This window comes from Ursus arctos, unplaced genomic scaffold (assembly GCF_023065955.2).
Source record: "Ursus arctos isolate Adak ecotype North America unplaced genomic scaffold, UrsArc2.0 scaffold_8, whole genome shotgun sequence".
Taxonomy (NCBI): Eukaryota; Metazoa; Chordata; class Mammalia; order Carnivora; family Ursidae; genus Ursus; species Ursus arctos.
Window position 1 is genome coordinate 37,856,611 of NW_026623100.1, and position 24,069 is coordinate 37,880,679.

The window sequence follows — 24,069 nt, forward strand, 5'->3', positions numbered from 1 at the left end:
ATCTCTTTTTCTCTATTTTTAAATCTCTATTTTATTCCCATATAGTCTTTATTTTTTCCTTCCTTTCACACTTCAGTTTTAGTTTGTGCTTTTTACTGTTTCTTGAGGTGAAAGAACAGGTTATTGATTTGCGACTTTTTTTTTTTTTTTAAGATTTTTCATCTATTTGAGAGAGAGAGACTGCGCACGAGCTGTGGGGAGGGGCAAAGGGAGAGAGAGAAGCAGACTCCCTGCTGAGCAGGGAGCCTGATGTGGGGCTTGATCACAGGACCCTGAGATCATGACCTGAGCTGAAGGTAGACACTTAACTGAGCTCCCAGGTGCCCTGGGACTTTATTTTTGATATAGGTGTTTACATTGATAGATTTCTCAGCAGTACTTTAGTGGCATACTCAGAATTTTGGTTTGTTGTGTTTTGTTTTAATTCATCTAAAATGTTTTTAAGTTTCCATTGTAGTTTGTTTTCATTGACCCCGTGGTTATTTGGGACTGTCTCGTTTAATTTCCACATATTTTTTACTTTCCTTTTGTTATTAGCATCTCCTTTGATTTCATTTTTGTTAGAGAACACCTACTTTGTATGATTTTAGTTCGTTAAAATTTTATTGAGGCTTGCTCTTATGTCCTAGTGTATAGTTTATTCTGTAGAATGTATGGTTTACACTTAAGAAGAATGTGCATTCTCTATTGTTAGGTGGTGTGTTCTATACATGTCTCTTAGTTCTAGTGGGTTTATAGTGTTCAAGTCTTCTGTATCCTTGTTGATCTTCTGGCTAGTTTCTATTTTTGAAAGTAAGCTATTGAAATCTTCAACTGTTTTTGTTTAATTGTCTGTTTCATCATTTTTTCTGTTATATTTGCTTCATAACTTTTGAGATTATGATATTAAGTGCATTTATGTTTATAATTGTTATATATTCCTGATGACTTGACCTTTTTGTTGTTATAAATGGTCTCCCTTTAATTCTAGTAACTTTTTTTGTTTTAAGGTCTATTTTCTCTTACGTCAGTATAGTCAATTCAGTTCTTACGCTTGCTGCTTGTATGGCATATGTTTTTCATCCCTTTACTTTCAACCTATTTGTTTTTTTGAATCTAAAGTATATCTCTTGTAAACAGCTTATAGTTGGATCTTGTGGGTTGTTTTTTTTTTTTTTTAAATCCAGACTGACAATATTTGCCTTTTGATGTGACTGTTTAATCAGTTCATGTTCAATGTCATTATTGATTAAGATTGGATATATATTTGCTGGGTTTACTTTTCGCTTTCCATGTTTCATGTCTTTTTGTTATGTTCCTTTTTTACTGCTTTTTATTGGACTTAGTGAATATTTTCTAGTGTCACATTTTAATTTCTTTAATTTTCTAGTTAATTTTTAAAGTTATATTCTAGTGGTTGTTCTAGGGCTTACACAATTTATCTTATTATTGTATATACCTGATTTATACTAACTTAATTGTAGTATGATACAGAGACATTACTCCTATATAGCTCTATTCTCTTTTATGTGTGCTATTATTGCTATACATATTATACCTATATGTGTTACAAACACATACGGATACGTTGTTACATTATTATACTTATTTTTATAATTTTTCGTATTTTTAAGAAGCTAAGAGGAGAGGAAGTATTTAGAGTTTATTATATTAATCTTCTAATTTACCATTTTTTATTCTCTATTTGTTCCTGTGGGTTTGTTACCATCCAGTGTCTTTTCCTTACTCCACTCCAGCTTTGCTCCCACTTGCCTCCTTTTAATGTTAATTGTCAAATATGTTACATTTCTATATGTTACAGCCCCACTAATGTAGTTAAATACATATTACTTTGTGTAAAATTGCTTTTAAAGAGAAGAAAGGAAAAGAAGTATGCAAATATGCTGTCTTTTTGTAATTACTTACATAATTCTCTTTACTAGCACTGTTTGTTTTGTTTTGTAAATTCAAATTACTATCTGGTGTCACTTGGTTTCAGCCTGAAGAATTTGTTAGTAGTTCTTGTATGATGGTTCTGCTATGAACAGATTCTCTCAGTTTTTATATACCTGGAATGTTTTTATTTCGTCCTTTTGAAAGATTGTTGAGTTTAGAATGCTTGGTTGATAATCTTTTTGTTTTAACACTCTGAATATGTCTTAGCACTCTGAATATGTCTTCCCATAGTCTTCTGGCCTTTATTGTTTCTGATGAGAAGTCGGCTATTGATCTTATTAGCATTCCCTTGTATGTGATTTGTTTTCTCTTGCTGCTTTCAAGATATTCAGTCTTTCAACATTTTGATTATGATGTATTTGTATGGATCTCTGTGTTTACTCTACATTAAGTCCATTGAGCTTCTCAGATGTGTAGATTGTCTTTCCATTTATTTGAGTCTTTTTCCACTTTTTTATCAGTGTCTTGTAGTTTGCAGTGTACAGATCTTTCACCCCCCTTGGTTAAATTATTCTTAGGTTTTTTTTTTTATGTAATTGTAAATGGGATTGTGTCCTTTCCTTGTCTGCTTTTGGTATCAGAGTAATGCTGGCTTTATAAAATGAGTTTGAAAGTGTTCCCTTTTATTTTTTAGAAGAATTTGAGATATTTTGGTATTAATTATTTGAATATTCAGTAGAATTCACCAGTGAAGCCATCTGGTTCTGGAGTTTCATTCGTTGGGACACTTTTGATTACTGATTCAATCTGCTTACTAGTAATCAGTTTTGGTAGGTTATATGTTTCTTCTACGTTGTCAGATTTGTTGATGTAAAATTATTTGTAGAAAGTTTTGTTTGATCTTTTATATTTCTGTGATATCAGTTGTAATAGTTCCTTTTCCGTTTTTGTGTCTTATTATTAGAGTCCTCTCTGGGTATTTTGGGGTACAGGTGGTGATTTTAGCTAAAGATTTGTCAATTTGTTTATCTTTGAAAAGAACCAGATCTTTGTTTCGTTAACTTTTTTTCTACTGTCTATTTAGTCTCTACTGCATTTATTTTTGCTCTCGTTTATGTTTTCTTCCTTCTACTGGGCTTTGTTTGTTCTTTTTCTGGTTCTTTAAGATGTAAAGTTAGGTTGTTTATTTGAGATTTTCTTATTTCTTGATATAGGCATTTATTACAATGAACTTCTCTCTTAGAACTGCTATAATTGCACCCCATAAGTTTTGGTATATTGTATTTCCATTTTCACTTGTTTCAAGGTATTACTGGATTTTTCTTTTGATTTCCTCTGTGAGTCATTGGTTGTTCACTCTGTTAATCTGTTTTGCTTTATTAATTTCTTGAGTCTTTTTTCTCACAAATTTTCCATAATTTCTATTCCTTTTCAAGTTACTATGCAGATTACATTCATCCCTTCTCCTTTAGTTTTCTTGAAGAGTTAATACTTGGTAATGTACTTCCTTACCTTATAATTCACTCCTCAACCCATTTAATTCTATATTTAGTTGCTTTTTTGAAGCTCACCGTTGGGTTTAGAATAGCAGTCACTAATAATTTGGTGAAAAGAGTTCAGAATTTGGAGTTAGAATTAAAAGGTTAAAGTATCTGTTTTTGTCATTTACTGTAGAACTCTGGAGAAGTTATATTTCTTTACCAATCAGAATGTGGTCTGAGGACCAAAAGTATGGGACATCACTAGGGATTTTGTTAGAAATGCAAAATTTCAGATCCCATCCTAGACCTATTGAATCAGAATCTCCAAGTTAATAAGATCTCCATATTGAGAAGCAATCTTATATCTTCATCTTTGAAACTTAATTTCTTTATATGTAAAGTGCAGACAGACCCACACTTAGGATGCTTTGACTTAGAATTTTCACCTTTATGACATGCATTCAGTAGAAACCATACTCCAAATTATAAATTTTGCTATTTTCTTAGGCTAGCCGTATATGGTATGATAATTTTTTGTGATGTTGGGCAGCAGCAGTGAGTCACAGCTCCCAGTCAACCACATGATTATAAGGGTAAAAACCTGATACACTTACAACCATTCTCTACCCATACAACCATTCTGTTCTTCACTTTTAGTACAGTATTCAATAACAAGATATTCAACACTTTATTATAAAATAGTTTTTGTGTTAGGTAATTTTGTCCAATTTTAGGCCAGTGTAAATGTTCTGAGCATGTTTAAGTTAGGCTAGGCTAAGCTGTGATGCTTGGTATGTTAGATTATTGTATGTATTTTTGACTTATTATATTTTCATCTTATGATGGGTTTATCAAGATGTAACCCCATTGTAAGTTGAGGAAGATCTGTATAGATAATACTTATGGTATATATCAACCATCATGCCGTCATCTAACATACCATATGTTTTATCAATTTATTTTTTTGTCTACTTCCTACTATTAGAATGTAAGCTTTATAAGGCAGAATTAGAGTGTAAACTTTGTCTTTGTTTATTGCCCTATTTCCTATATCTAGAACTGTGACTGGCACATAGTAAACGTTAATTTTTTTTTGAATGAACAAATGAATGAATGCATATCTTGTCAAATCTTGTCATTTCTACTGCAGTCATTTACTTCCCACTGCCATTCAGAATTAGAAGTACTGGATTAGACAGTACAAATACAGAAATCTCTGTTGTTGCAGAAAGTTCTATTAGATTGTACTACTTACACTTTTGCATTCTTTTCCCACTCATCTTGAATCTATATTTCTGCAGTATGGTTCTGATCAAATTTATCAACAACTCCCGATGCCATTTAGAATTAAGTTCAGAATCCTTAGTGTAATCTTTAGATGCTTTATAATAAGTTTCATATAGTTAAAAAATATATATATTTTCTCAGGGTGCATTTATTAGAAGAATCATTTAAACTCACTGCATGCATAGCATCCATCTGGGCCATACTGCATTGCCCTTGTAGGACTCGAGTGATAGGGGAACCCATGAAAATAAGTTGAAGATCCTTTGCTATGCCATGGAATAAAGTATTTTGTCTCTGATTGAGGAGTTGCATGACTTTTAATGGCATACATGACACAATAACAGGCTAACTTATTAGGTTATAACTAGGGTGAAATTAAAGGCCAAACTGGATAGCATTTTCCCATCATGTTAAAAATTCTTTAAAAATCCAAATTTTAATGAAAATCCACATAATATCACATCAAATGGATATGCTGCTATTTTTAAACATTACTCTATTGTTGAATATTTTAATTATGTCTGCATTAGTTTGCTGTTGTAGATGGCTTTGTAATTAATATTTTTGTAAATATTTGTCTCCTTTGATGACTACTTTCTTAGGATTCCTTACTAGAAGTGTAAAGGTCAAAGGAAAGAAAGCTTGCTTTATTTCTTTTATATAAAAGAAGTATTTCTTAATTAAAAAACATATAATATTAGTATTAATAAATCTCTTTTTTTAGGAGATACTTCCAAAGGAGGCATAACTGAAGTTACTCAGTCCAGCTTGAAACCAGGCAGCACTGCTACTTCTGGAGATTCAGACACTGGATCTCATTTATTCTTGTTCCCCAAGGACTTTCCTCAGTTGGCTTTAAGGTCTCCTCAAGAGAATACTATTCGTCAGCATACTGATACACTCAACCAACAGGCATCAGTAGATAGTAGTATAAGTGAAGAGACTCTAAAAGTTTCAACTGTTAGTGAAGTAGCTGACCAGAAGACTGGGATATCAACAGTACCGTCTAGTTCCTACTTACAAAAAGGGAAGCCCAATATTTTCTACCCACAGGCCTTGCCAGGCAGTCATCTAACTGAAGAGGCTCTAAAAGTTGCAGCTGTTCCTGGTCCTGCTGACCAGAAGACTAGCATACCTACAGTCCTTCCAAGTTCCTACTCATATGGAGGGAAGCATAATATCTTCTACCAGCAGGCCTTGCCAGACAGTCATCTAACTGAAGAGACTCTAAAAGTTTCGGCTGTTCCTGGTCCTGCTGTCCTGAAGAGTGGCATACCTACAGTCCTTCCAAGCTCCTACTCACGTGGAGGGAAGCATAATATCTTCTACCAACAGGCCTTGCCAGGCAGTCATCTAACTGAAGAGACTCTAAAATTTTCGGCTGTTCCTGGTCCTGCTGACCAGAAGACTGGCATACCTACAGTCCTTCCAAGTTCCTATTCACGTGGGGAGAAGCATGGTATTTTCCACCCTCAGACCTTGCCAGACAGTCATCTAACTGAAGAGACTCTGAAAATTTCAGCTGTTCCTGTATCTACTGACCAGAGGACTGAGAAAACGATAGTACCTTCTACTTCCTATTCACAAAGAGAGAAGCACATTATTTTCTCCCAGCAACAGTTGTCAGATGGTCATCTAACCAAACAGGTTCTGAAAGTTTCATTTGTTCCTGGACCAACTGATCAAAACACTGGGATACCTTCATTATCTTCCTGTTCCTATTCGCTTGGAGAGAAGCCCAGTATCTTTTACCAACAGGTCTTGCCAGATAGTCATTTAATTGAACAGACTGAGAAAGTTGCAGCTCTTCCTGGACCAGCCGATCAGAAGACTAGGGTACCTGCAGTATCCTCTACTTCTTACTCACACAGAGAGAGGCCCCGTATTTTCTATCAACAGACATTGCCAGAAAGTCATCTAACTGAACAGGCTCTGAAATTCTCTGCTCCTGGATCCACTGAGCAGAAGACTGGGATACCAACGGTAACCTCTACTTCTTCCTCACATAGAGAGAAGTCCAATATTTTCTACCAACAGGAGTTGCTGGATAGTCATCTAACTGAACAGGCTCTGAAAATTCCAGTTGTTCCTGGACCAGCTGACCAGGATACTGGGATACCAGTAGTGCCCTCTAGGCCCTACTCTCTTAGAGAGAAGCCCAATATTTTCTATCAGCAGGTATTACCAGATAGTCCTCTAATTGAAGAGGCTCTGAAAGTTTCATCTGCTCCTAGACCAGGTGACCAGAAGGCTGGGATACCAGCAGTACCCTCTAGTTCTTACTCACATAGAGAGAAGCCTGGTATTTTCTACAAAAAGGTCTTACCAGGCAGTTGTCTATCTGAAGAGGCTCTGAAAGTTTCAGTTGCTTCTGGATCAGCTGAAAAAAAGAGTGGGTTACTATCAGAAGCTTCTAATTTCTACTCACATAGAGAGAAGCACAATATTTTCTACCAGCAGGAGTTGCCAGACAGTTCTCTAACTGAACAGGCTCAGAAGGTTTCACCTGTTCCTGAACTTACTGACCAGAAGACCGAGATATCAACAGTAACTTCTCCTTCTTACTCCGATATAGAAAAGCCCTTTATTTTCTACCCACAGGGCTTGCCAGACAGTCATCTACCTGAAGAAGCTCTAAAAGTTACATCTGTTTCTGAACCAGCTGATCAGAATGAAATACCAGTAGTTCCCTCTACTTCTTCCTCACATAGAGAGAAACCCATTATCTTCTTCAACCCACAGGGCTTGACAGACATTCATCTCACTGAAGAGGCTCTGAAAGCTTCAGCCATATCTGGATCAGCTGACTGGAAGACTGGAATATCAACAGTATCCTCTACTTCCTTCTCACCTAGAGAGAAGCCCATTATTTTTTCCCCTCAGGCCTTGCCAGGCAGTCATTTACTTGGAGAGGCTCTGAAAGTTTCAGCTGTTCCTGGATCAGCTGACCAGAAGACTGAGTTGCCATCAGAACCTTCTAGTTCCTACTCACCTAGAGAGAAGCCCATTATTTTTCCCCCTCAGGCCTTGCCAGGCAGTCATTTACTTGAAGAGGCTCTGAAAGTTTCAGCTGTTCCTGGATCAACTGACCAGAAGACTGAGTTGCCATCAGAACCTTCTAGTTCCTACTCACCTAGAGAGAAGCCCATTATTTTTTCCCCTCAGGCCTTGCCAGGCAGTCATTTACTTGAAGAGGCTCTGAAAGTTTCAGCTGTTCCTGGATCAGCTGACCAGAAGACTGAGTTGCCATCAGAATCTTCTAGTTCCTACTCACCTAGAGAGAAGCCCATTACTCTCTACCCACAGGGCTTGACAGACAGCCAAGTACCTCAGGAGGCTCTGAAAGTTTCAGCTGTTCCTGGACCAACTGACCAGAAGACTGGGTTGCTACCAGAACCTTCTAGTTCCTACTCATCTAGAGAGAAGCCCATTATTTTTTCCCCTCAGGCCTTGCCAGGCAGGCATTTACTTGAAGAGGCTCTGAAAATTTCAGCTATTCTTGGACCAGCTGACCAGAAGACTGAGTTGCCATCAGAACCTTCTAGTTCCTACTCACATAGAGAGAAGCCCATTACTTTCTACCCACAGAGCTTGCCAGACGGCCAGGTACCTCAGGAGGCTCTGAAAGTTTCAGCTGTTCCTGGACCAATTGACCAGAAGACTGGAGGGTTGCCACCAGAATCTTCTAGTTCCTACTCACCTAGAGAGAAGCCTATTATTTTCTACCCAGACGGCTTGACAGACAGCCAGGTACCTCAGGAGGCTCTGAAAGTTTCAGCTATTCCTGGACCAACTGACCAGAAGACTGGGTTGCCATCAGAACCTTCCAGTTCCTACTCATATAGGGAGAAGCCCATTATTTTCTACCCTCAGGGCTTGGCAGACAGTCACATACCTCAGGAGGTTCTGAAAGTTTCAGCTATTCCTGGACCAACTGACCAGAAGACTGGGTTGCCATCAGAACCTTCTGTTTTCCACTCATATAGGGAGAAGCCCATTATTTTCTACTCACAGGGCTTGACAGACAGCCAGGAACCTCAGGAGGCTCTGAAAGTTTCAGCTATTCCTGGACCAACTGACCAGAAGACTGGGTTGCCATCAGAACCTTCCAGTTCCTACTCATATAGGGAGGAGCCCATTATTTTCTACTCACAGGGCTTGACAGACAGTCGGGTGCCTCAGGAGGCTCTGAAAGTTTCAGCTATTCCTGGACCAGCTGACCAGAAGACTGGGTTGCCACCAGAACCTTCTAGTTCCTACTATCTTAGAGAGAGGCCCATCATTTTCTACTCACAGGGCTTGACAGATGGCCAGTTACCTCAGGAGACTCTGAAAGTTTCAGCTATTCTTGGACCAACTGACCAGAAGAGTGGGTTGTCATCAGAACCTTCTAGTTCCTACTCACATAGAGAGAAGTCTAATATTTTTTACCAACAGGAGTTATCAGGCAGTCATCTAACTGAAGAGACTGTGAAAGCTTCAGCTGTTTCTGGAACAGGTGATCAGAAGACTGAGATATCAGCAGTGCCTTCAAGTTCCTACTCACTTGGAGGGAAGCCCATTATTTTCTATCAGCAGGCCTTATCGGATAGACATCTCACTGAAGAGGCTCTGAATGTTGCAGCTTCTCCTGGACCAGCTGACCAGGAGACTGGGATACCAACAGTACCTTCTGTTTCTTACTCTCATAGGGAGAAGCCCAGTATTTTGTACCAACAACCCTTGTCAGACAATCAGCTGGCTGTAGAAGCTCTGAAAATTTCAGCTGATTCTGGGCCAGGTGATCAGAAGACCAGAAAACCAACAGATACCTCGGCTTCTTACTCACATAGAGAGAAGCCCATTATTTATCAGCAAGAGTTGCCAGATCTTACTCAAGCGGCTTTAAGTGTTTTCAGGGTTCCCAGACTAGGTGACCAGAAGACTGGAATACCAGTAGTAACCTCTACTCCTTACTCACATACAGAGAAGCCCATCATTTCTTACCAGCAGGAGTTGCCAGATCCTATTGAAGGTGCTTTAAAAGTTTTAGGGGCTCCTGGTTCAGCTGACCAGAGGACTGGGATACAATTTGGGTCCTCTGCTTCCTATTCACATAGAGAGAGCCCCATCTTTTTTTATCAGAGGGAGTCGCCAGATATTACTGAAGAAACTCTGAAAGTTTCAGCTGTTTCTGGACCAGGTGACCAGAAGACTGGGATACATATAATTCCCTCTAGTTCCTATTCATACAGAGACAAGGACAGTGTTTTTTACCAGCAGCAGTTGCCAGATGTTACTGAAGAAGCTTTAAAAATTTTTGCTCTTCCTGGGCCTGCTGATCAGAAGACTGAAATACCAACAGGACCTTCTTGTTCTTACTCACATAAAGAGAAACTCAGGATTTCACCTGTGATTTTACGAGATGACGAGAAGACTGAGTTACTAACAGCTCCCCTTAGTTCCTACTCACAAAGAGAAAAGCCCAAAATTTCAACTGTGATTGGACCAGATAACCAGAAGACACCGTTACCGACAGTTCTTCATAATTCCTATTCTCAGAGTGTAAAGCCCAGTATTTTCTTTCAACAGGAGCTGCCAGGTAGACATCATAGTGAGGATATTTTGAAAATTTCACCTGTCTCTGAACCAACTGTTGTGAACTCTGGAATACCAATACCTCTTTCTAGTTCCTATTCCCACAGAGAGAAATCTAATATTTTCTACCCACAGGAATTGCCAGACAAACATCTAGCTGAAGATGCACAGAAGGTTTCAACAATTCCTATACCAGCTGACCAGAAAAGTCTGTTACCAACAGTTCCTACTAGTTCCTTTTCACACAGAGAGAAACCAAATATATTCTATCAACAGGATTTGCCAGATAGACATATAACGCAAGATGCTCTGATGTTCTCAAGGGGTGTTGGACAAGTTGATCAGATTACTGGGTTATCGACAGTTACTCCTAGTACTTATTCACATAGTGAGAAGCAGAAACTTGTTTCAGACCATGTTCAAATGCTAATAGATAATTTGGATTCTTCTAACTCCAGTGTTATCTCAAACAATATGCCTTTAAGTTCTCAGGCTGATGGTAGAGTTATAATAAGTAAGCCAGAATCTTCAGGTTTTGAAGATGTAGGGTCTGAGGAAATTCAAGATACAAGCAGTGGTTCCAAAACTCTTAGAGAGATTCGGACCCTTTTAATGGAGGCAGAAAATATAGCACTGAAACGATGCAATTTTCCTGCTCCCCTTGTCCCTTTCCGAGATGTGAGTGATATTTCATTTATACAATCTAAGAAGGTGGTTTGCTTCAAAGAACCCCTCACAGCTGATGAATCTAATGGTGATTTGCCTCAGAGACAGCCATTTACAGAGGAAAGCTCAAGCAACAAGTGCATACAGAAGGATATTAGCACACAGACAAATCTGAAATGCCAGAGAGGCATTGAGAATTGGGAGTTTATTAGTTCAACTACAGTTAGAAGTCCTCTACAGGAAGCAGAAAGCAAAGCCAGAGTGACAGTAGACGAAACCCTTCGGCAATGTAGAGCAGCCAAATCTGTAATGAGATCTGAACCTGAAGGGTATAGTGGAACCATTGGGAATAAAATTGTTATACCTATGATGACTATCATTAAAAGCGATTCAAGTAGTGATGCCAGTTCCTGCTCATGGGACAGTAATTCATTGGAGTCAGTTTCTGATGTTCTTCTAAACTTCTTTCCATATGCTTCATCCAAGACAAGCTTAACAGATAGTAGAGAAGAAGAAGGTGTATTGGAGAGTGATGATGGTGCTGGTAGCAGTGTAGATTCACTGGCTGCACATGTCAGAAACCTCCTGAAATGTGAATCCTCACTGAATCATGCTAAACAAATACTCAGAAATGCAGAGGAAGAGGAGTGTCGAGTACGAGCACGAGGTAGGAACTGATAATTTGTTATAAAGGTAGGTCAAGCTTATAAACATTATACTTTAATAATTGTTTAAAGTTAAGTGTTTGGAGTCTAAATTTATTTTCTTGTAGGAATGTTAGAATGATTAGATTTTCTGCCATAATCCAGAATAAGTCCATTTAACCAATAATGTAAGTCACAGTATTAATAGTTCTAGTTTGAATTTAGGGGTCTTAGGTAGGTTCTGAAGCCTGAAGGAGAGTAAGGAGATAGCTTGGGTTTTCAGATTCCTAAAGTTCTCCTGTTTCCTTAATCCTCCTCTTATAGTATTCTATTTTGGATGCAGAAAAAAAATGAAAACAATTTGCTCTGCTCTAAATAACACTGTTATCTTAACACTATATATACATTTCCCCTTTTCTAATAAAATTCTTAGAGCATATTTTAGACATTAGGAAAAACAAGTATTGCACACTAAAACTTGGGTTAGAGCTTTGAAAGAGGATGTTTACTATTCCCATTAATCTCAAATAGTAGAATGCCATTAAAAAAGAGAAAAAAATTTAAGACAAAATGGGGGAATATAGGGGCACCTGGGTGGCGCAGTCATTAAGCGTCTGCCTTCGGCTCAGGGCGTGATCCTGGCATTCTAGGATCGAGCCCCACATCAGGCTTCTCCACTAGGAGCCTGCTTCTCCTCTCCCACTCCCTCTGCTTATGTTCCTTCTCTTGCTGGCTGTCTCTCTCTCTGTTAAATAAATAAATAAATAATCTTTAAAAAAAATGGGGAATATATTTTAGAAAACAACTTATAAACAGTTCAGGCCTCCCTGATTCGTTTATAAGTTTTCCCTTGAGATTAACTACCTGTAGTGTTCCTTTTATCACTGATGCATATTCTGACTCCAGAAAACTCCCAAGTTTTATTGATTATTATTAAATATCAGCTCTCATGGAAGCAACAGTAACTGTAGCAGGAAGTAATAGGGGAGGTAAAGGGACCATCCTGATTGGAAGGAAGATTAAGATAAAAATAATTGAAAATCATAAAGTGTCCTCTTTGGAGAAATATCTGTAGAATGTGGTTTTTAAAAATCACACTTTTCAGTGAAATGATTGCTCTTAAGAACTTATAATAGTTTGTCGTATAATTGAGAACATATACTTTTTGCTAAGTATTGTGGTAGCATTTAGCTGGATATATTAATGGTTTTCTATGCTCTTATAATCACTGAAAATTACCATTTTTGCATTGCATTATCTCAAGTGTTTTTATATTTTCTTTTCAGCCTGGAACCTGAAATTTAATCTGGCTCATGAGTGTGGCTACTCCATTTCAGAATTAAATGAAGATGACAGGAGAAAAGTAGAAGAGATCAAAGCAAAGTTGTTTGGTCATGAGAGAACAACTGACTTGTCCAAGGTATAAAACAAATGTAGAAATGAAGAGAGAAAATGTGAAAGAAAGGGCAGTACAGTTTGTATCTCTTACTTGGACGTTGATGACACAAGCTGAGTCATCAATAATCTGGATAAAGTGTTAAGAGTCTTATTTCTTCAAAGTTAATATTTAAGGATTAGATTCAGTAAGTTTTGATTAATTCCAAACTCATCTATTGAAAAAGAATTACCTCCTTAGGAAAATAAGAATAGATTTGCTTTGTCATTTGTATTTTCTCATGAGGATGATAACTTGAGGTGCAGGTGAAGTCCAGCCATTTTCAGATACATATTATCTACTTAAGAGCATAGAGATATAATAGCCTATGTTTAAATGATTTTCTTTTTAATAGTACATATTTTCCTTCAGGTGTGAACTATTTCATGCATAGTAAAGAAAACATATATGAAACATAACAAAGAATAAAGAATAAAGAAAAAAAATTAATTCCTATATATTGGCCCGCTAACTTGATAAATGGAATATTACCAAAAACCATAGAAGTCCTGTGTGTCCTCGCCCCAGTCGTATTTCTTTGACTTCCTATCCTGACATATATTGATATTCTCTTGCTGTTCAGTGTAGTTTTGAATTCTTTAATAGATCGAATCAACATGGTATATATTCTGAGAATTACATTTTTCACACAGACTTGAGTTTTTGAGATTCTTCTGTGTAGATGTATGTAGTTTTAGTTTATTCATTTTCAGTACTGTAGGTATTCTAGTGTAAGAATATATCATAGTTTGTCCATTATGTTGTGGATAGGGCATTTGGTCTGCTTTCATGAGTAGTAGTAAGGTATGATAATACCTATCTTAGAGGGTTTTGGTATGGGTTGTATGTGATAATGCTTAGTGGAACGTGTGATATCTAGTCTCAATATTTGGCAATTATTATCATTACTATTAATACTATAAAAATTGATAATGCATAGATTTTATGGCCTAATTCATAGTTTTTTAGAAAATTTTTTGTCAGTGATACAGCATAATTATTTGGCTTATTTCTTTTTTGGAAAAGTTTTTTAAAAGTTTAAATCAGATTGGATTTTAGATTTGTGTATATGTTTGAGATCATCACCACCATCCCATTTCCAGAAACTCTTTTCATCTTGCAAGAGTGAAACTTTGTACTTATTAAACAATTTCTCTCCATTCCACTCTCCCCCCAGCCCTGGCAAGCACCATTCTACCTTTATGATTTTTTTTAAGATTTTACTTATTTATTTGATAGAGAGCAAGCACAAGTGGGGGAGCAGCAGAGGGAGAGGGAGAAGCAGTCTCCACCAAGCAGGGAGCCTGATGTGGGGTTTGATTCTAGGACCCTGGGGCACCCCTATGGTTTTTTAAAAGATTTTTTAAAAATGTATTTATTTGAGAGAGTGCACAAGAGAGAGAGCACAAGTGGGGTGAGGGGGAGAGGGAGAAGCAGACTCCCTGCTGAACAGGGAGCCCGACTTGGGGCTCCATCCTGGGACTCTAGGACCATGACTTGAGCTGAAGGCAGATACTTAACAGACTGAACCAGCCAGGCGCCCTTGTGTTTATGATTTCAATTAAGTACCTCATATAAGTAGAATCTACAGTATTTGCTTTTTGTGGTAAGTTTATGTCATTTAGCATAATGTCTTCAAGGTTCATCCATGTTGTACCTTATGTCAGAATTTCCTTAAAGTGAGTCTCTTAGAGGTAGTACATAATTGAATAATGGTTTTTTAGCCATTCTGCCAATCCCTGATGTTTTGATTGAGTTCGATCCATTTATATTTGAAGTAATTACTGATAGGGTGTCATTTTGTCATTTGTCATTTGTCATTCTGTCATTTTGCTATTTGTTTTCTATGTCAAGGAAATGATTTTTATGTTCAGGTACAACTCCAAACCACAAGATTATTAACCTTACTGCCCTTTAGCCCACAGAAGTGCAGAGGACAACAAATTACATTTTTAGGCTCCTAAAGATACCCTCTTACATTGCTTATTGGCATTAACTACTCAAATCATTTTGATTCCACCCAAACTATGATAACAAAACTCACTTTGTATGTATGGATTTATGGTCTTTCCTTAGCGGGATACTCGCCTCTCTTTTCCCTTTTTTGTTTGGTAACCTCTGAAAACAGGCAGAGTTTGACGTCAGTAATTTATATCATCTGGTATGTGGACCAATATCTCATAAGTTTATAAAGAAAACCATAAAACAAACTTAAGAGTAAAATAAAACAAGCCAAACTAAGAAAGTAGTAAGAAAGAAATTACAAAATCAAATGGATCAATTAATGCACTAGAAAACAGGAAAATAATAGAATTGAACGTGAAAGAGTTGAATCTTGGAAAAATTCCACATCAATAGGCGATCTCTAACTAGAAGATTACAAGAAGATAACTTGATGTTATAAATTAAAAGGAGTATGCTAAGCATACCATTGAGAAATTTTGAAATCATAAGAGAATATAATGTATACCTCTTTTTTTATTAGGTTTAGAATTTTCATGAATTGGCTGATTTTCTAGGAAGATGTCGATAAATCTTAAATAGATTAGATATGAGCAAGGTAGAAAATCCTTGTCTCTCAGAGATTTATCTTCCAAGAAAAGTAGCTGACTTGTTAGGAAATGTCGTAGAATATTTCCTGGGTGTGATATTGGTAGTGTGGTTATATGACAGGTGAATGTCCCTATTCTTAGCAGATGCAGTGGTGAACTATTTAGGATTGAAGTGTCATATACAAGTGTTTGTATAGAGAGATAAAACTGATAGGGGAAAATGTTCAATTGAATCATGGCAGAAGGAATTCCAGTGTTTATTTTAACATTGTATCAACTTTTTTTAAAAAGGCTTTATTTTTTAGAGCTGTTTAAAGTTCACAACAAGGGGTGCGTGGGTGACTCAGTTGGTTAAGCGTCTGCCTTCGGCTCAGGTCATGATCCCACGGTCCTAGAATTGAGCCCTGTATCGGGCTCCTTAACGGGGAGCCTGCTTCTCTCTCTGCCTCTGCCTGTTGCTCCCCCTGCTTGTGCTTTCTCTCTCGTTATCTCTCTCTCTCTCTGTCTGTGTCAAATAAATAAAATCTTAGAAAAAAAAAAGTTCACAGCAGAATTGAGAGGAAGATACAGAGATTTCCCATAGACCGCCTGCCCTATAACACATGCACCTCCACTGCCATTATCAGCATCCCCCACCAGAGTGGTATGTTTGTTACAATTGATGAACCTACATTGATACATCATAATAACTCGAAGTCCATAGTTTACATTAGGGATCACTCCTGGTGTTATATATTTTATGAGTCTGGACAAATGTGTAATGACATGAATCCATCACTATATCATACAGAGTATTTTCACCACGCTAAAGTTCAATCTATTTAATTCTGCCTCTTTCCCACTTCCACTGCAACTGTTGATCTTTCTGCTGTCTCTATACTTTCAGTATGTTATATAGTTGGACTGAAACAGAATTTAGCCTTTTCACATTGGCCTCTCTGGGTTATTAATATGCATTTAAGTTTCCTCCATGACTTTCCATGGCTTGATAGCTCATTTCTTTTTAACACTGAATAATACTCCATTGTCTTGATGTGCCACACAGTTTATTTCATCTACTGAGGAATATCTTGGTGGCTTCCAGGTTTTGGCAGTTATGAATAAAGCTGCTATAAACATCCTTATGCAGTTTTTTTGTGTGAAAATCAGGCATTTCACCTCCTTTGGTTAATTATCAGGGAGTTCAAATGCTAGATTGTATGGTAAGAATATGTTTAGTTTTGTAAGGAACTACCAAGCTGCTTATAATTTTGTATGTCACCTATACTTCAATTAAAAAAAAAAAAACCACACACACACACACACACACACACACACACACACACACTCATTTAAATGCGGGAGAGAAAAAAAGAAACCACCGAATTGTTTCACAAAGTGGCTGTACCATTTTTTATTTCTACCAACAGTGATTCAGAGTTCCTGCTGTTCTACATCCTTTCCAGCAGTTGATATTGTCTGTGTTCTGGATTTTGGCCATTTTCATAGGTGTGGAGTGAAGTCTTGTTGTTCTGTTTTTTTTTAATTTTTTTAATTTATAGATTTTATTTATTTATTTGAGAGAAAGAATGCATAAGCAGGGGGAGGGGCAGAGAGGGAGGGAGAAGAACAAAGAGACTTGTGCTGAGTGCAGAGCCTGATGTGGGGCTTGATTTCCTGACCCTGAGATCATGATCCTGAGATCACACCTGAGCCGAAACCAAGAGTAAGATGCTCAACTGACTGAGCCACCCAGGTACCTAGGAGTTTCATTTTAATTTGCATTTCCCTGATGACATATGTTGTGGAACATCCTTTCATATGCTTGTTTTCCAGCTGTATGTCTTCTTTGGTGAATTGTCTGTTAATGCCTTTGCCTATTTCTAAATTGGGTTGATTTCTTATTGATTCTTTAGAGTTCTTTGTATATCTTAGATAATAATCCTTTATCAGATGTGTCTTTTGCAGATATTTTCTTCCAATCTGTAGCTTGTCTTTCCGTTCTTAACATTGTCCCAGGAGTTTTTAATTATAATGAATTCAAATTATCAGTTACTCTTTCCAAGATTGTACCTTTGATGTTATATCTAAACAGTAATCACTGTGTCCAAGGTCATTAAGGTTTTCTCCTTTGTTATATTCTAGGCTTTGCATTTTACATTTAGGTCTATGATCCATTTTGAGTTAATTTTTGTGAGGAGTTTTAAATCCGTGTCTAGATTAATTTTTTTGCATGGGTTGCTCAGTTCCAACACCATTTATGGGAAGGATTATCTTTGCTCCACGCCTTTGCCCCTCTGTCAAAGAACAGTTGACTTAGGGCGCCTGGGTGGCTCAGTCATTAAGCGTCTGCCTTCGGCTCAGGGTGTGATGCCAGGGTCCTGGGATCGAGCCCCACATTGGGCTCCTCCGCTGAGAAGCCTGCTTCTTCCCCTCCCACTCCCCATGCTTGTGTTCCCTCTCTCGCTGGCTGTCTCTCTCTCTGTCAAATAAATAAATAAAATCTTTAAAAAAAAAAACTGGTATTAAAAAAAAAAAAAGAACAGTTGGCTGTATTTACATGGGTCTATTTCTGGGCTTTGTTCTGTTCTTTGATCTATTTGTCTATTCTTTGACCAGTACCACACTGTCTTAATTACTTTAGCTTAATTGTAAGTCTTTTAGTGTCAGTCCTCCAACTTCGTTCTTCTTCAGTATTGTGTTGGGTATTCTGAGTCTTTAACTTTCCCAGATAAACTTTGGAAACAGTATGTCAGTATCCACAAAATAACTTGCTGGGATTATGATTAGGATTGCAGTGAATCTATAGGTCAAGTTAAGAGGAACAATGTCAAGTTGGGAGGTCTTGACAATGAGTCTTTCTATCCATAAACATGGAATATCTCCATTTATTTAATTCTTTGACCTTTTTTATCAGGGTTTTACAGTTTTCTTCACAGAGAGTTTGTAGATATTTTGTTAGGTTTAATATAAGCATTTCACTTTTTGGGGTGCTAATATAAATGGTATTGTGTTTTTTATTTCGAACTCCACTTATTCATTGCTGGTATATAGGGAAGCAATTGACTTTTGTATTATATTAACCTTGTATCCTGCCATTTGGTACAATCATTTATTAGTTCCAGGAGTTTGTTGGTTCTTTTAGATTTCTACATCAACGATCGTATCATCTACAAACAAAGACAGTTTTATGTCTTCCTTCTCAGTCTGTATACCTTTTATTTCCTTTAGTTGTTCTATGCGGCATTAGTAGGAATTCCATTTTGATGTTGGAAAGGAGTGGTGAGATGGGATATTGTTAACTTGTTCCTGGTCTTTGTGGGAAAGCTTCTAGTTTCTTACTGTGAAGTACGAGGTTAGCTGTAGGTTTTCTGCCAATATTCTACCATGTTGAGGAAGTTTCCTTCTATTCCTAGTTTACTGATAGTTTTTTTTTTTTTTATATCATGAATAGGTGTTGGATTTTGTCAAATTCTTTTTCTATATCTATTGATATAATGGTCATTTTTCTTTTTTTAGCCTGTTGATGTGATCATATTAATTGATTTTTGAATGATAAGTCCCACTTGGTCATGGTGTGTAATTATTTTTATACTTTGTTGTATTTGATTTGGTAATATTTTATCAAGGACTTTTGCATCTATATTCATGAGAGAGATTGGTCTGTGGGGTTTGTTTTTGTTTTTGTTTTTTTCTTGTAATGTCCTTGTCCGGTTGTGGTATTCATAGAATGAATTAGGAGTGTTTCTTCTGCTTCTGTCCTCTGAAAGAGATTGTAAGGAATTGGTATAATTTTTTCTTTAGATGTTTGGTAGAATTCACCCCTGAACCCAGCTGGGCCTAGCATTTTCTCTTTTGAAAAATTATTGATTCAATTTCTTTAATAAATAGATGTCTATTCAGAATGTCTTTTCCTTTTTGTGTGAGTTTTGGCACATTGTGTCTTTGAAGAAATTGGTCCATTCCATCTAGATTATCAAATTTGTGGGCATATGGTTGTTCATACTATTCCTTTATTATCCTTTTAATATCCATGGGATTTGTAGTGATGTCACTTCTTCGCTTTTTGATATTAATAATTTGTGTCTTTCTTTTTTTCTTTCTGGCTGGAGGTTTATTGATTTTATTGGTCTTAAAAGAAACAACTTTTTTTTTTTGTTCATTTTTCTGTTTTTTCTGTTTGCAGTTTCATTGATTTCTGCTCTAAATCTTATACTTTTTTTGTTTGCTTTGGACTTAATTTGCTATTCTTTTTGTAATTACCTAACGTAGAAACTTGGGTTATGGATTTTAGATATTTCTTCTTTTCTAATATGTACATTTAATGCTAGAAATTTCTTTCTATGACATGCTTTCCCTGCATCCCACATGTTTTCATAAGTTGTGTTTTCATTTTAAGTTAATATGTTACTAAATACTAGGTTAATATGTTTTTAAATTTTTCTTGATATTTATTCTTTGATTCATGCTTTATTTAGAAGTATGCTGTTTAATCTCCACGTATTTAGGGATTTTCCTGTTATCTTTCTTGCTTTGATTTCTAGTTTAATTCTTTTGTGGTCTAACAGCAGACATTATTTGATTTTTATTCATTTAAATTTGTTAAGGTGTGTTTGATGGCTCAGAATGTGACCTGTCTTAGTGAATGTTTGATGTGAGCTTAAGAAATTGTGTATTCTATTGTTTTTGGCTGAAGTAGTCTATAGATACCTATTATGTCCAGTTGATTTATGGTGTTGTTGAGCTATGTCCTTACTGATTTACTGTCTGATAGAGCTGTTCATTCTGATGAGGGTGTTGAAATCTCCATCTATAATAATGGATTCATCTATTTTTCCTTGTAGTTATATTGGTTTTTGCTTCATGTAGTTTAACACTCTTTTGTTAGGCACATATACATTATGGATTGTTATGTCTTAGAGAATTGACACCTTTATCATTACGTAATGGTCTTCTTTGTCCCTGATAACTTTCTTTGCTTTGAAGTCTGTTCTGTTTGAAATTAGTACAGTATTCCTACTTTCTTTTGATTAGTTTTAGAATGGTATATTTTTCTCCATCCATTTACCTTTTTTTTTTTTAAAGATTTAATTAATTAATTTATTTATTTGCCAGAAAGAGAGAGAGAGCACAAGCAGGGGGAGTAGCAGGGAGAGGGAGAAGCAGCCTCCCGCTGAGCAGAGAGCTGATGTGGGGCCGATCCCAGGACCCTGGGATCGTGACCTGAGCTGAAGGTAGATGCTTAACCAACTGAGCCACCCAGTGTCCCATCCATCCATTTACTTTTAATCTATATGTGTCTTTATACTTAAAGAGACTCCCTCAGGATGCCTGGCTGGCTCAGTCGGTTAAGCATCTACCTTCAGCTCAGGTCATGATCCCAGAGTCCTGGGATAGAGTCCCGCATTGGGCTCCTTGCTCAGCAGGGAACCTGCTTCTCCCTCTGCCTGCTGCTCCCCTGCTTTTGTACTCTCTCTTTCTCTCTCTCTGATAAATAAATAAAATCTTTGAAAAAAAAAACCAGTGGTATCCTTGGGGCACCTGGGTGGCTCTGTCAGTTAAGCATCCAGTTCTTAATATCAGCTCAGGTCATTATCTCAGGGTTGTGAGATTGAGCCCTGCATGGGGCTCTGTGCTGGGTGTGGAGCCTGCTTAAGATTCTCTTTCCACGGGGCGCCTGGGTGGCACAGCAGTTAAGCGTCTGCCTTCGGCTCAGGGCGTGATCCCGGCGTTGGGGGATCGAGCCCCACATCGGGCTCCTCTGCTATGAGCCTGCTTCTTCCTCTCCCACTCCCCCTGCTTGTGTTTCCTCTCTCGCTGGCTGTCTCTATCTCTGTCGAATGAATAAATAAATAAAAACCTTTAAAAAAAAAAGATTCTCTTTCCCTCTCTCTCTCTCTCTCTTTTTTTAAGCTTCAATTTTCTGGTATTTTATTTATGATAATGAATTATATTCATGTGTAACATTTGTCCAAATGTATACATTTGTATTTTTTCTTTTTCTTTTTTTAAAACTTTATTTTTAGAGTAGTTTTAGGTTCACAGCAAAATTGAGAGGAAGATACAGAGACTTCTCCTATACCCCTTCCCCATATATCCCTGGGCTCCCTCATTATCAGCATCCCTCACCAGGATGTTATTACATTTGTTACATTTGATAAACCTACATTGATACATCTCAACTACCAAAAACCATAGTTAATCTTAAGACTACTCCTAGTGTTATATATTCTATCAGTTTGAACAAATGTATAATGACTTGGATATATCATTATAATATCATTGAGAATAGATTCGTCATCCCAAAAAACTTCTGTTTTCCACCTTTTCCCCCCTTTTCCCTCCCCCAATCCTTGTCTCCATAGTTTTGCCCCTTCCACAAGAAATGTTATATAGTTGGAATCATATGGTATGTGGATTTTTCAGTTGGGTTGTTAGGGATGTACTGTATGGTGACTAACAATAATATAATAAAAAATTATTATAAAAATGTAATTATCATATGCCAAGATTCTGTCTGCTACAGTAAATAAATGGGTGTGTTTATAAACTTAAAAAAAAAAAAAAGAAATAAAAGAACCCAACTGAAAAATCCCTCTCTCTTTCTGACCCTCCCCCAACCCTCCCACCTCTCTTAAAAATTTAATAAAGTGGCTCTTTCTTTTTGGAGTTGTTTTTCCATTTATTAGACAACCCTGGGCCTGTTCACTTGAAATCTCCTTTCTAGTGATAGATATAGATAGATATAGATACACATGTTCATATATACATATACATATGTATGTACATGTGTGTATGTTTGTATATTATAAATTTTACCTCCTTTATTGAGTTTGTTCAGCAGAGGGGGAAAAGGTGAAAATTCACTCTAGGTTAAAAGCCTATAAACAAAACAAAAGTACACTTTTTGTTTGAGGCTCTGGTGTTGGATTCTTGGCTCCATCAAAAACTCGCTTTTAAGTCTTAGAAATGTTACCTAACCTTTATCTTGTTCTTAGTTTCAACATCTATAAAATGGAAATGTTAATGACATCTACCTTCTAAGATTTTGCTAAGTATTAAGTCATATTATGCCCATAAAATGGTTAGTAATTCTATATCTAACACATAGTAACACTCCCAAAATTATTTACTGTTATTATTATTGTCAATGAAAAGCTCACTGAGGCAGGGACTATTGTCCCACTTACTAAAATGATGTTTTAACTTTATTTTGAAGCTTTCTTATGTCACCCGTACTCCTAATCATGGACTGAATATTTAATTATAAATGTTATTTTATGTTTTATAAATGTAATTTTATTTTATTTAATTTAAATTCAATTAATTAACATATAATGTATTATTTGTTTCGGGGGTACAGGTCTGTGATTCATCAGTCTTACATGTACCCAGTGCTCATTACAACACATACCCTCCGCAATGTCCATCGCCCAATTACCCCATCTCTATACCCCCTTCCCCTCCAGCAACCCTCAGTTTGTTTCCTATGATTAAGAGTCTCTTATGGCTTATCTCCCTCTCTGGTTTTGTCTTGTTTCATTTATTTCCTCTCTTCCCCTGTGATCCTCTGTTTTGTTTCTTAAATTCCACATATGAGTGAGATCATAGGATAATTGTCTTTCTGTTATTGACTTATTTCGCCTAGCATAATAACCCTTTAGTTCCATCCACGTTGTTGCAAATAAAGTGGCTTTCTCATAGATAACATGTAGTTAGATCTTGTTTTTTGACTCATTCTGACAATCTTTGTCTGTACTTAGATCATTGATTCTCAAAGTGATTATTGGTGTAGTTGGAGTAATATCTACCATATTCACTACTATTTTTTATTTGTTGCCCTTGTTCTTTATTCCAATTTTTGTCTCCCACTTTGTTTCTGTCTTTTGTGTTTTAATTAAGCATTTTATATCATTATATTTTCTCTCATTTCTTAGCATATCAGTTACACTTCAAAAATTTTTTTAAACTTTTTTTAGTGGTTGCCCTAGAATTTGTAGGACATTCACAACTAATCCAAGTTTATTTTCAAATAACACTATACCACTCCACGTAGTTTGAGTACCTTCTAATAACAAAATACAGTTAATCCTTGAACAGTACAGCAGTGGGGGGGAACCAACTCCCCACACAGTTGAAATTCTGCATATAACTTTTGACTTTCTCAAAGCTACTAATAGCCTGCTGTTGATCAGAAGCCTTAATAACATAATCAGTTAACATTACATTATGTGTATTATATTACTGTATTTTTACCAAAAACATCTAGAGAAAAGAAAATGTTGCCATCATAAGGAAGAGAAAATAAATACATTTACAGTACTGTATCAGAAAACTCAGTGTATAAGTGGATCCCTGCTATTCAAACCTCTGTTGTTCAAGGGTCAACTGTAATCCTGTATTCTTCCTCCCATCCCTTGTATCATTGCTGTCATTCATTCATACACATATATACATACACACAAGCAATAGTTTGAACAAATTATTATCTGTTAGATCAATTAAAAATAAGAAAAATGTGGGTGTGTGGTTTTTCTTTTAATCATCACTTATTCCTTCTTTGATGTTCTTCC

At 36.6% G+C, this 24,069-nt stretch overlaps 1 protein-coding gene across 13 annotated transcripts in view; it reads left to right on the top strand.

The window, feature by feature from the left end:
- Positions 1-24,069, top strand: part of ALMS1 (ALMS1 centrosome and basal body associated protein) — a 208,891-nt gene that overhangs the window by 56,244 nt on the left and 128,578 nt on the right. For all 13 annotated transcript variants that reach the window (XM_044392239.3, XM_044392227.3, XM_057308925.1 and 10 more), the window contains 2 exons: positions 5,368-11,553; positions 12,817-12,950. In XM_044392239.3, coding sequence (XP_044248174.3) covers positions 5,368-11,553; positions 12,817-12,950 — 6,320 coding nt within the window. The remainder of the gene's footprint in view (positions 1-5,367; positions 11,554-12,816; positions 12,951-24,069) is intronic.